Source organism: Pongo abelii, chromosome 6 (assembly GCF_028885655.2).
Source record: "Pongo abelii isolate AG06213 chromosome 6, NHGRI_mPonAbe1-v2.0_pri, whole genome shotgun sequence".
NCBI lineage: Eukaryota > Metazoa > Chordata > Mammalia > Primates > Hominidae > Pongo > Pongo abelii.
In genome coordinates, this window is record NC_071991.2 from 41,492,641 (window position 1) to 41,506,702 (window position 14,062).

General features: G+C 42.6%; 1 protein-coding gene across 10 annotated transcripts in view; it reads right to left on the reverse strand.

The window, feature by feature from the left end:
* HECW1 (HECT, C2 and WW domain containing E3 ubiquitin protein ligase 1) overlaps positions 1–14,062 on the reverse strand; it is a 456,699-nt gene that overhangs the window by 62,843 nt on the left and 379,794 nt on the right. For all 10 annotated transcript variants that reach the window (XM_054558880.2, XM_054558879.2, XM_054558881.2 and 7 more), the window contains 2 exon segments: positions 7,310–7,415; positions 6,308–6,404 (listed from right to left, as the gene is read on the reverse strand). In XM_054558880.2, the coding sequence (XP_054414855.1) occupies positions 6,308–6,404; positions 7,310–7,415 (203 nt within the window).

Genomic DNA, 14,062 nt, shown 5'->3' on the forward strand with positions numbered 1-14,062 from the left:
TTTTTTTTGAGGCAGAGTCTTGTTCTGTTGCCTAGGCTGGAGGGCAGTAGTAAAATCTCAGCTCACTGCAACCTCTGCCTCCTGCATTCAAACGATTCTTGTGCCTCAGCCTCCTGAGTAGCTGAGATTATAGGCGTGTGCCACCACACTCAGCTAGTTTTTTGTATTTTCTTTAAAAAAATTTTTATTTTTTTGAGACAGGGTCTCACTCTGTCACTCAGTCTGCAGTGCAGTGACCTGATCACGGCTCACTGAAGCCCCAACCTCCCAAGGCTCCAGTGATCCTCCTGCCTCAGTCCCTCCATGTAGCTGGGACTACAAATGCACACCACCAGGCTCGGCTAATTTTTGTATTTTTAGTAGATACAGGGTTTCACCATGTTGCCCAGGCTGGTCTTGAACTCCTGGGCTCAAGAGATTCGCCTGCCTCAGTCTCCCAAAGTGCTGGGATTACAGGCATTAGCCACTGAGCCTGGCCCAAAAGATGAATGATTTAAAAAAAAATCTATTTTCCAAAATACTGCAGGTACAACTTTTTCCTCTCTTTGATTATATTAATATAAATCCAAATCTTCATCATAACTTAGAGATTTTCAGACAAAAAATATAATCAATTTGACCTTTTGGTATGGAGATCTTTTTTTTAAGGCAAGGGAAGATTTTGAGCCTCTACAAAGATAGACAGAATGGTATTAAACAGGGAAATGCACTCTGATCCAACTTCAGTGCGGGTGAAGCACCGTTGCAGGAAATGGCATCATCAGAACGTGGGGGATGTTCACAGTGGCTTCTTTGACTGGGGTTTGAAAAAGGGAGCAGCAGTGTCCACATGTCAGTCAGCAGGGAACGTGTGGAAGCCTGGCCAAGAGAACAGAACATCCTCACCCCTCTCATCACCCTCTTCTCCCTCTGCCTATGTCCTTAACCCCAGCCCTGGGCTTTCTCCTCCAAATCCTGACACTACCTCACAGCCCCGTTATTTGGAAGATGCTCTTGAATCTTCTCTAATTTAATGACTTTGGCCTTATGAATGACCTCAAATCTATATGCTCTCCCAATGATAATGTCCCCTTGGGCAGGTTATCCTCCTGCCCCAAGGGATCAACATCTGGTTAAGCCCCTGGCCTCCCTCCCTGGGGGAAAAAGAAGCCCAGAGAGGGCCATCTCCACTAGGGCAGCAAAGTGCAGTCCCCAGTTTAGAAAGTGCCACCCAGCGCAGTGGTTCTATAGTGGCACCACCATATGGACCACATCCAGGTGTCTGAATGCTAAGCAAGATTTTCTGAGAGTTTTGGTGGCTCTCCACCAGACATTATATCCTCTGTCATGTCTAGCAACATTTCATGCAGAGCCAGTGATGTGAGGGACCTCCAGATGCCCCTGGGACTCCATCCCAAAGTGCATTGAGAACTGAGGAAGACATCTAAGGGCAAGAATGCCAGCTGTCTCTCCTACATATATCCCTTGACCATCGGGAGAACTTCAGAGCACACTTTCCCTAGAGTTCAGGACAGGACAGGTGACTGCCTCCTTGACATCTTGACATTTGAAGCCACTTGTGGCTTCAAAGACCTCAAAACTCAATATCCAAAATGAAATCCTTGACATTCTTCCTCTCCTCAAGCCAGTTCCTCCTCCACTCTTTCCCATCTCAGTAAATGACGCCATTATCCATTCACCTGCGCAAGCCCCACACTTGGCTGTCATTCTTAATTACTCTCTTCTCCTCACCCACCATGTTCAAGGTGTCATCAGCTCCTGTTGTTTTTGCATCCACAGTACCACCCCAAACTGCTCCCTCCTCTTCATCCATATTTTCCCATTATCCACACGACCATCATCATGGATGAATATAATAGTCTCCTGCATAGCCCCTGTTCCATCTCATGCCCCTCCCCAGCCTATCTTTCCCCCACAGAGCTGCCCAAACATTGCATCTGGGTTTTTAGTGACCACAGCTGCAATCATATTTCATCGGGGGTCATGAAAAACAGATGAAATATGATTGCATCTGTGGTCACTAAAAACCCAGATGCAATCATATTTCTTTCCAGCTGAAAACTTCTCAATCACTTCTCAAATAGAATCGCAATTCAAATAAAATATTTCCGGTTGGTGATAGGGCCTCCCTCTCCAGCTTCACCATGGTAGGTCTCGCCTACCCTCCCAATCTACTCCCGGGCCACACTAGCTTTCTTTCATTTTTCACCTACATCTAAGCTTTTCCTGCCTCAGGGCCATTGCATACTCTCTCCCTGATCTCTACTTTGCATCTCAAGGGACAATGCCTTCTCATCCTTCAGGTTTCAGTTTAAGCATCACCTACTTGGAAAAGCCTTCCCTGTGTTCTGTTTAGGATGTAAGTCCTCTTCCTCTGCACCAGCATATTATCCACTATTGCTGAATTCTAATCATGTTCTTCATGGCACTTAACATATTATGTAGCTGTATATTTGGCTTAAAAAAACAAACCCCAAGCTTGTCTATTATCTGTCTCCCTCAATAGATTGTAAATTCATTGAGAATTTACAGGTCTGTTTTGCTTGCTACTGCATACATAGCCCTGGGACAATCCTGATTCAGATGAGTGACACAATCAAAGCACTAGTTGAAGGACCACCTCCATGCCCCTTGAAGATAACAGATGCCATTAACCTGGGTTTTCTGGCTCCATCTCCTTCTCTACATGTGGCTTCCTGCCTTTCACCGCAAGTCACTGCTGTCAACTGGACAGTTTTCTACATACTCAAACCCAGCAACTGGCTTTGCAGACACAAGACAGAGACTCCATGACTCCCTGAGAATAGCAATGGCTGAACAGGGGTCACCATCTGCTCTTGGGGACCACAGAGGAAGCCATGAGTTCTTCTGGGTGGGGTCCTGAGGAGAGTGGTATTCTCTTCAATTTCCGAACCTTCAAAGTGGATCTGACTCACCCTGACATGGCACTCGGGGGCAGGTGGAGGCCTCATCATGGAGAGCAGGGCCTGGCTTCCTGCGTCTCTTAAGCTTGACCTCCTGAAGAACAAGTTCTTGCTCTTTGCTTTCTGCTGTTTTAGTTCTATCGTCACATAGTCCAGTTTCTGATAGTCATTGTTAGCCTTCTGTTTTTGATGAAATATTTGGGTTCTCAACCTGGGTCCACAGTTTCTTTAGGGTCCATTAACTATTTGAAATTATATTCAGAGGTTTATATTTATATGTGGAGGAGAGTCCATAAGCGCTTCCATCAGCATCTCAAAGGAGTCCATAACCTTAAAATAGGTTATTAGTTTCCATATTAGATAATCTCCAAGTTTTTTTTCCAATTCCAACGTGGCCTGATTTCAAGTTCCCCCAGCTGTTCAAAATCATAATTGTACAATCCCATATTGCAACAAAACATTTAAAGTTGCTTAGATTGTTGTAATGTGATATATAATAGGGATGAAAACAGTCTACTGCCCTTTGGAAATACATTCCACTCATTTATATAGGGAATTACTTTAAAAAAAAACTTTTCTAATGATTAAAATGAGACTTTTGTGTCTTTGGTGAGTTGAAATTCTTCCACAAAGCAAGCAGTGAACTCACTACTTAATAGTAAAATCAATAATGTAAAGAATGTTCAAGAACAACCATGCGTCAAAAACCCTTAAGATAATACAACTCCCCTGGAAGTCCCTTGAAAAGTCCCTTGGGTTTTTAGGTGAGTCAAAGAGCAGCCCATGAATGAATGACCCAGGTGGCTGAATATGACTCTGCCTTCTGCAGCAGTGCAGTAATGAAACCAGGGGAGAGAATTCTTAAGAGTTGAACGTAAATGAAAGTGACCATTCATCACGCTAAAGATCATTTGCTCATGCTAAAGATCTCTCATTCACTCTAAAAGTAATTGGTGGTTCCTATTTTCAAAGTAGAGGACAAGGTTCTAAGGGGCAGAGTGGGCACAAAGACAAGGAAGAGAAAGGCCTTGCTCTAAAGAGTTGAGTGCTGTAGGGAGACACAAGTAAATGACAGAATACAAGAGATCTAAAAATATCTTCGAGGCACAAAAAGCATGCTATCAAAGCAAGACAAAAGAAATACTAGGAAACCATCATTCTCAGCAAACTAACATAAGAACAGAAAACCAAATACTACATGTTCTCACTCATAAGTGGGAACTGAACAACGAGAACACACGGACACAGGGAGGGGAACATCACACAGCGGGGCCTGTTGAGGGATGGGGGGCTAGGGGAGGGATAGCATTAGGAGAAATACCTAATGTAGATGACGGATTGCTGGGTGCAGCAAACCACCATGGCACATGTATACCTGTGTAACAATCCTGCACGTTCTGCACATTTATCCCAGAACTTAAAAGTATAATAAAAAAATTAAAAACAAACAAACAAACAAAAAAACAAATGCCATGGTAACATCAGGAAGTTCCCATCCCCTCAAAGAAAAATAAATACTAAAGCCTGCCTAGATCACCGAATTTTTGCTTTTGATCTGAGCCTTTAAAATGGGATGAGATGTCCTTAACAGGGAAGTCATTCCCGGAAAGACAAAGGCAGGAGAGTACACAGCCTGTGTGGTGGAGGTGGAATACCCTGGAAGGAAAAGCTTAGCGCAGGATGGAGAGTTAGGTTAGGGCCAGACTTTGAGACCATGGACATTGTGCCTAGAAATCTTGACTTTAGGCCAGGTGAGGTGGCTAACACCTGTAATCCCAGTACTTTGGGAGGCTGAGATGGGTGGATCCCTTGAGGTCAGGAGTTTGAGACCAGCCTGACCAACATGGTGAAACCCCATCTCTAATAAATATACAAAAATTAGCAAAATTTTGCTGGGTGTGGCGGCACATGCCTGTAGTCCCAATTACTCGCGAGGCTGAGGCTCAGGAATTGCTTGAACCTGGCAGGCAGAGGTTGCAGTGAGCTGAGATTGTACCATCTCACTTCAGCCCAGGCAACAGAGCAAGACTCCGTCTCAAAAAAAAAAAAAAAAAAATCTTGACTTTATTTCATATGTGATGGAAACCATGAAAGCTTTTTTGAAGGGTAGGGAGGTCATGATTTAATCTATGCTTTAAGTAGGTAACTCTGGTTATGATAGGGTGATAGGGAATATTTTATGAGAAACCCCTGTATGGTCCAGAAGAGAGATGATGAGCACCTAAACTTGAACCACGGCAGGGAGAAGAGAAAATGAGGATGGAGGAGAGAGTATGAGGAGGTGCATGTTTAGGTGTGGAAGTGGAAGAAGAGGGAGGAGAGGAGATCAGGGACAGCTGGGAGGGTAGTGGCTCTAATTTACAGAGTGAAAATACGGGGAAAAGGGGTGTCAATGAGGGTGTGTTGGAGGGGAAAGAATAGTGAATTATCCATTCCGGCGGGAGTGGCAAGGGTTGAAAAGCAGAGACTACTTGAAGCTGTCAGTGATTCCCCGAGGAAGTCGGAGTATGGTATTGCAAGTATCAGCCCCATTCACAAGGCTGCACCACATGGGCAGGGAAGAATGAGATGCAGCCGTTGATGGGATTCTCGCTTGCCCTGCCTTAACCTTTACACATCCTCATGTAAGTACTGCAACCATGCTCACTTTGTGACCCCCGTTTGGGAGACTAAGGGCAGAGGGTTGAATAACACACCTCCATCAGTAGTCCCTACCTGTTGGAGTGAAAATTCAAATGTCAAAGAGATGTGCTCTTAACCCCCGCGCCTCTCCAGCTTTTGGAACGTTGGAGAGTAAACCAAAGGAAAAAGATGTTTGAATATTTTGGTGAGAAAGCAGGATTCAAGTTCAGGGAATATTTTCTCTTTTTATTATTTTAGATCGCTATCCCTTCCACATGAAGTGATTCAGAGTTTCAGGGGCACTTGTTCAAAAATGACCCTAATGAAGCGTAAGATGTAAGTAGTTAGAACACACAGGAAACTTTTTGTTTGCTTTTTTATTTTCGAACATGGCCGCTCAATATTTGGTTTACCATTCAACAATTATATTTCAAAACTAAAAGTAATTTATATGGTGCTGTACATAAATAATTTTTTAATGGAAGCTATTTTGTTTCCTTTCTGTCCTTCCCCCCACATCAATGGAAATCATTTCAGTACCATATAAATGATATGTAATCTGATAATATGACCATCTCTGATTATGCCATTTCCCAGAATACAGGAACCCCAAACCCTTCATCTTGAGGATTCAAGTTCTCATTTAAATGTACAAATACAATGCATAATAAGCTTCTGCTCTTTCTCCGCAGAGGTGTTTTCCTACCAGGAAAAATGGCTGGAAAGACCTAGAGTTCCAGGGAGTGAGGGGCAAGGCTTACCTGAGTGTGTGGTTTCTTGCTAAGCTTGGCTGACGCTCTTGCAGCATTTCAAAAATGTTTGGCTGGCGAAGAAATGCCACAATCTTGTCATTATATGCTGAAACAGACAAAAGCACAGAGTTGTGGTTGAGTCTGCAGCCCAGAGATAATCACTCTGATGATTGGAAAATGGCTGCTTGATACCAGGATTAATGAAGGAGTTTGAAGGGCAGGCAGCATACTCATCAAAAAAATGCAAGCTCTTGAGAGTTTTTAAAATGTGACATAATAACATTTTAATTTTTTAAGGGATCAAACTAAAAGTGAACCAGATCTATGTTAATCGTCCTTAACGTTTCAGGATCTTTACTGGGTATTAATGCATCTCTGCATGAACAGGTAAAGGAGAACAAAATAGCTCTCCCATAAGACGAGTTCTCCTCTCTTTCTTCTAACTTTTCTTGGTAATTTTGCTGTAGTTATGGTAAAAGATTCTTTATGAGTGCAAAGAAATCCATGTGTTGATTTCCCAGTAGTGATAATGGAAATACCATTTCGATGCTCTCATTTCATTTTCCTTGATACAAGTGGCATATGTTTTGGAAAGAGGTGGCTGAAGTTAGGAATGGAGACTGCAAACTTTATGCCATACATACATGGAAAGAGAGGTATACATTAAAAACTGTCTAAAAACAGTAAAATTCACCTCCTCATTTAAACCATGCTCGTGTGCACGGGGTTAACACATCACTGAATAGAATAAGGAAGAAAGGACCTGAGAGTTTGGGAAAGAATAGAAAAGACAGGGAGGGGAACAGATAGGTGAGGAGGAAGGAAGAGGGGAAAAGGACAGAGGGGAGGATGGTAGCAGGGGTCGGGGAGTGCACTATATCCTAAAAGAGGAGAAAGGAAAGACAGAATGTTGAATAGTAAAGGGTTCATGACAAAAACCAGAAAAACAAAAAATCAAGGCTAGGTGTTGCTATTCTTTGAGCCAGGGGCTCAAACAAGCATGATACATACCCAGTGGCAATGACTCATGTTGATGTTGGCTTCGAATAGCAGCTACTAAGCTGTGTCCTGGCCTGGCGAGTAAAGAGGCTCCTCTGTTTCTAGAAACTTCTGAGGCCTAATTTTAGAATAAAAGCATAAGCATTAGAAATTTGTATCAATTTCAGAAGTCTCTTGATACAGTTTTTCAACCTAAGGGGTAAAAGATTCTGAAGTCACCTAAGTTGAAAAAGTAATAAAGTGACAGAAAAGAAAGCTTACAAAAGTGTCTAAGTAGAGTTGATGATGTGCTTCACTATGGTTAAGAAAGCCATCTGGCTCACGCCTGTAATCCTAGCACTTGGGGAGGCTGAGACGGGTAGATAATGAGGTCAGGAGTTTGAGACCAGCCTGGCCAACATAGTGAAACCCCGTCTCTACTAAAAATACAAAACTTAGCCAGACGTGGTGGCAGGTGCCTGTCATCCCAGCTACTTGGGAAGCTGAGGCAGAAGAATCACTTGAACCCGGGAGGTAGAGGTTGCTGTTAGCCAAAATCACTCTGGCCTGGGCAACAGAGCAAGGCTCTGTTTCAGAAAAAAAGAAGTGATCATGTCAAAGTCATGAATATTAATCAAATTAATATACTGAATAGCCCAAGAAACATTTCTCATCATAAATTTGTTAAAGAGAGATAAATCCTAGATAAATATTATTGGTAAGGTAGGCCTATAACTTTCCAAGGTAGCATTGAACTTCAGTACCGAATGTATAATGGACTTCTTGTTTAAATAGTATTGATTACATTCATTCTTTGTTGAATGCCTGTTATTGCATTCACTGTACTGGCTTCTGTTCACATAGCATCTTATATATCCTAACAAATTCTGCAAGATAAGCATTATTAACCAAAATTTACAAATAGGGAATCTGAGGATCCAGGAAAAGTAAGGTTTCCCCAGATTTACAACCATAAGAGAGGGGGATAACCAGGATTCTAATACTTGACTGCAAAGCACTTGTTTACTCCTTCCACGCTGCCTGCCTGTTTCCGATATCTTGGTTCTGCTTAGGCATTTTGACAAAACTTCAGAGATAAATAACTTGCTTAGCCTAAAGTTGATACTTGTGATGATTAACTTTAAACTAAATTAGCTCAATTTTGCCAGTGCGGTGGCTCACACCTGTAATCCCAGCACTTTGGGAGGCTGAGGTAGGTGAATCACTTGAGGATAGAAGTTTGAGATTGGCCAACATGGTAAAACCCCGTTTCCACTAAAAATCCAAAAATGAGCCAGGCATGGTGGCGCATGCCTGTAATCCTAGCTACTCGGAAGGCTGAGGCACGAGAATCCCTTGAACCTAGGAGGCAGAGGTTGCAGTGAACCGAGATTGTGCCATTGCACTTCAGCCTGGGCGACACAGCAAGATTCTGTCTCAAAAACAAAACAAAACAAAAAAACTAACTTAGCTCAATTTTAAATTTTGTAAATTTAAAAAAATCACCTTTGTAAAAGGTGAAAGAAGAGTTTGCTGATCAATAGACTATGCAGTTCTAGAGCATGATAACGGACATTCTCACTGTGATTCTACATACATTTTGTTTTTTAAGACCCCTGCAGAGTAAGATGTTAAAATCTATAGAGGCACTATAGATTTTCCACATTGCAGTACATTCACCAGATATATGGGATTTAAAGTAGAGTGTAACTCATCCTATGATATTTGGCAAAGTATGCTAAAATAGGCTTTAAAATAGTTAAGAATTTTGAAGTGTTAAAGACTTTAGACAAAGTAAATTTACAGAGTTTAATTGATCAAAGAACGGTGTGAGAATGGGTTGGTCCTCATTCAGAACCAGAGCCAGAAAGGGAGGAAAGAGCTCTGTTCTGCAACCGTGGGCAGGCAGCATTTATGGATGGGGAATGGGAGCGTGGTACAGAAGCAGCTGGACTGGTTATAGCTCAGTGTTTGCCTTATTTGAACATGGTCTGATCAGTTAGCCACCTGCAATTGACTGAAGCTTGGCTGTTGTGATTGGCTGAGACTCAACCCTTTATTGCCAAAGTATACTCCCAAATTAGGCTTTCAGTTAATTCATGTCCCAAGTGAGGTGGCAATCCATTACGTAACGACTCAAAAGTATGAAGGCATCCTCAAGCCAAGTTTAATTTAATGTAACAGATGATAACTTTGTAAGACACTTAGAAAGAGTTCAAACATCCAGATTTAAAAAAAAGGAAAGACAATTCTCCCTCTGAGACCAGCATAAAACTCACTCACACAGAATTCAGGAAGGTGACAAGGACCAGTGCTACAAAGTCTAGACAAGTCAGTTCCAAACGGCCACTTAAGAATAGGCCATGTGTGATATTGCAGATCGTAATGTAGGGCAAATTACTTAACGATCCCTAATGACAAACACAGGCATTGCTGATTTTCCTTTGGTTCCCACTTCCATACTTCACACCCAAGGATAACATCCTTTGTATGCAGACAGGGGCCACCAGTTCACTCTCTGTATGTGGTAGTCTTTGCTGCTTTTCTGGAAGTTGGGTAGAGATGCAGATGCATCTGTTTTCTCTCCTGGTCCTTCTTATTGCCCATGGCCTACTTGAAGGACAAGGGAATAGATTCTGTGCCACTTTGGTGGACTTCTCACTTTGATGTCATTAGATCTCAGCTCTGCTTAGCTGGCAAAGCCAGACACCAGGGTTTAGAAGCTGGTATTTCTGCAGCAGCACATTCCAGTCTCAAATGTTACAAAGCAAAAGATGAAAGAAAAGTTTGCTGATCAATAAACTATGCAGTATTGAATCCTCATACTTCTCTTTTTTCTCCATGAATAGATAAATAAATAAATACGTAAAGGCTTTCTGGGATTGAAATTATAAGCCTCTTTTTCTTGGAGGGAATCATGTCAGTTTGCCTTAATGTGTATTTAAAATATTATTGATCTTGTAAAGACAGAATTCTCAGAGACCCACCAGCTGAAGGTTATCTAAGTGATAAATTACAGAGGGAAACTGGGGAAACAGCCAGATCTGCTGGCTGAGCTCGGGAAGGCTTGGCTGTGCACTGAACTCAGGAGACATTTGTTGTTTTGCCCTGAGTGAAAGTGTCTAACTGTCAGGGCATCACCCAGAAATGAATAAGGCTTTGAAACAGAAAGAGGCTCACTTCTATTTCTGGCCCTCACAGGAAATTCATTAATGGTGCCTACTTCTGAGGTCACCCACTCACGGGTAAAACTGAGCCAGATTGAAAAACTTCAGAAACCAGCTGAAGTCCAGCTAGCCCAAAGGCAGATGACTGACTGACAAACATTCTTCAGGCCTAATATGAGTGTGATAGAGGAAATAACACAGGGGGAGATACGGCTTGTTGCATCCCTGAGCCACAGAAATGTCTGCAAAGGGTTGGTTGGTACTGGATGGCTCATAGACCAGAGTCTGGAGGACAGGAGGGTTGGATATAAACACCCTTCTCCAACAAGGGGCCCAGGAATGGACAGCAATGAAGACCGTTTCAGGCAGGGCTGGAGGAAATTCCGAGGGTCTGTTTGAACTAGGATTTAGTATGTGCTAGGATCCTTGAAGCCCTGTAGTGGTACTAAACAATCCATCCTGAGGGACGTCTGATAGCAACTGAGTGACTGATTTGAATCTCACTGCAAACAGGATGCCAATATGGCTGGCTTTCTTTCTTTTCTTTCCTTCTTCTTTCTTTCTTTCTTCCTTCCTTCCTTCCTTCCTTCCTTCCTTCCTTCCTTCCTTCCTTCCTTCCTTCCTTCCTTCCTTCTTTCTTTCTTCTTCCCTCCCTCCCTCCCTCCCTCCCTCCCTCCCTTCCTTCCTTCCTTCCTTCCTTCCTTCCTTTCTCTTTCTTTCTTTTTTGAGATGGAGTCTCGCTCTATTGCCTAGGCTGGAGTGCAGTGGCGCAATCTTGGCTCACTGCAACCTCTGCCTCCCGGGTTCAAGAGATTCTCATGCCTTAGCCTCCCGAGTAGTTGAGATTACAGGCATGCACCACCACGCCCGGCTAATTTTTCTATTTTTAGTAGAGATGGTGTTTTACCATGTTGGCCAGGCTAGTTTTGAACTCCTGACCTCAGGTGATCTGCCCGCCTCGGCCTCCCAAAGTGCTGGGATTACAGGCTTTAGCCACTGTGCCTGCCTGGCTGGCTGGCTGGCTTTCTTTCTTTCTGTTTTCTTTCTCTCTCTCTCTCTTTCTTTTTTTTGAGACAGTCTCTGTTATCCAGGCTGGAGTGTAGTGGTGCAATCATAGCTCACTACAAGCTCAAACTCCTGGGCCCAAGCAATCTTCCTGCCTCAGCCTCCTGAACAGCAGGGACTATAGGCACACACCACTGTGCCCAGCTAATTTTAAAAATGTTTTTGTAGAGATGGGTTCTTGCTATGTTGCCCAGGCTGGTCTTGAACTCCTGGCTTCAAGAGATCCTCCTGCCCTGGCCTCCCAAAGTGCTGGGATTACAGGTGTGAGCCACCATCCCCGGCCTGCTTTGTTTTCCTAAGGTCAGAAAATGACTACAGGACTGATTTTCCATTTAAAACCAAAATGACATGACTCTAATTTCCTGGCATTTGACCCCTTTGGTCGTATTAAGTTTCTCAGGGGTGTACGTGCGTGTGTGGGCACATGTGGTAAGGGGTGAGCAAGGGGAGAGAGAGCCCCTGGTGGCCTGCCTTTCCCCAGACATGCTGCAACAACTCTTCCATAATTGGGTAAAACCCAGTTTGAAGTAGGGACTACTTTTAGGATTTCTTTTTCTTTTGATATCGATCACTTTCATCATAATTGTAAATGTGAAAACTTCAAACATTTAGCTCTCCAGACAAAACAAAATAGATATCCTCAGAAAATAGTTTTCAGCAACTGGTAAACAAGCTGCTCTTCAGCATTGCAATTTGGAAATGTACACTTGTGGGTTTCCTTAAAGCTGTGATTGAAAATTGCATGTTTTAGACTGAATTTGGGTTAATAATCAGCTAACTCTCTCTCTGCAAACACTGGAGACTTGATGATAAAAAAAAATGTAGCAAGTTCACAGGAAGGGCTCAAAGGATGAATTTACATTCATCTCTAGATTCCTTCTGTGTTCTGAAAATAGATCATTAACAAAGTTGTCAGAATTATCTTAAGGAAACAAAAGAGAGATATTTGAGTTGTTCAATATTTTTATAATAAAAAGCAGGCAATAAACATCATGTTCAAGAAAGGCTTGTGTTAAATGATGGTAGATCCATGTGATTAAATATTATAGAAAAATGTTAATGGTGTGGAAACTGTCTACGAGGCACTAGGATATAGAACCACAGACAACAGAATCTAATGTCTTTATTTTTATGTGTACCTGTGTCTCCAGATGGGGAATTATGCTTTTCCATCTGTGTCTGTATTCTGCATTCATTACATATTGTTCATACAGTGATGCGCCACATAGCGATGTTTCAGTCAACAAAGGATGCATAGGCAATGGTGTTCCCATAAGCTTATAATAGAGCCGAAAAAGTCCTATCACTGGTCATGTCATAGCTGTCACAATGTCAGGTGTAATTGCTTTAAAAAAATAAATTTAGGCCAGGCACGGTGGCTCACACCTGTAATCCCAGCACTTTGGGAGGCCGAGGCAGGTGGATCATGAGGTCAGGAGTTCGAGACCAGCCTGGCCAACATGGTGAAACCCCGTCTCTACTAAAGATACAAAAAATTAGCCGGGTGTAGTGGTGCGTGCCTGTAGCCCCAGCTACTCAGGAGGCTGAGACAGAAGAATCGCTTGAACCCAGGAGGAGGAGTTTGCAGCGAGCCAAGATCGTGCCACTGCACTCCAGCCTGGGAGACAGGGTGAGACTCCATCTCAAAAAAAAAAAAAAAAAAAAAAAAAAAAAAATCGAACCAACCCAAATGCCCATCAACCATAGACTGGATAAAGAAAATGTGGCACATATACACCATGGAATACTATGCAGCCATAATAAAGGATGAGTTCATGTCCTTTGCAGGGACATGGATGAAACGGATGAAACTGGAAACCATCATTCTCAGCAAAATAACACAAGAAGAGAAAACCAAACACCTCATGTTCTCACTCATAAGTAGGAGTTGAACAATGAGAACACGTGGACACAGGGAGGGGAACATGACACACAGGGGCCTGTAGTGGGGTTTGGGGCTGGAGGAGGAAGAGCATTAGGAGAAATACCTAATGTAAATGACGAGTTAATGGGTACAGCAAACCCACATGGCACATGCATACAAATGTAACAAACCTGCGCGTTGTAAACATGTACCCCAGAACTTAAAGTATAATAATAAAAAAAATTTAGTGTAGCCTAAGTGCTCAGTGTTTATATTCTATAGTAGTGTACAGTAATGTCCTAGGCCTCACAGTCACTCACTCACTGACTCACCCAGAGCAACTTCCAGTCCTTCAAGCTCCATTCACTGTAAGTATCCTATACAGGTGTACTATTTTTTAAATCTTTTATATTGTATTTTTACTTTACCTTTTCTATGTTTAGATATGTTTAGAGGCACAAATACCATTGTGTTACAACTGCCTACAGGATTCTGTACAGTTAATATGCTGTACAGGTTTGCAGCCTGGGAGCCATAGCCATACCGTATAGCCTAGGTGTGTGGTAGGCTATACCATCTAGGTTTGTGTAAGCGCACTCTAGGATGTCCACAGTGACAAGATTGCCTAACAACAACATTTTCAGAATGTATCCCTGCTGTTAAGTGATGTATGACTGTAATTAAACAGTT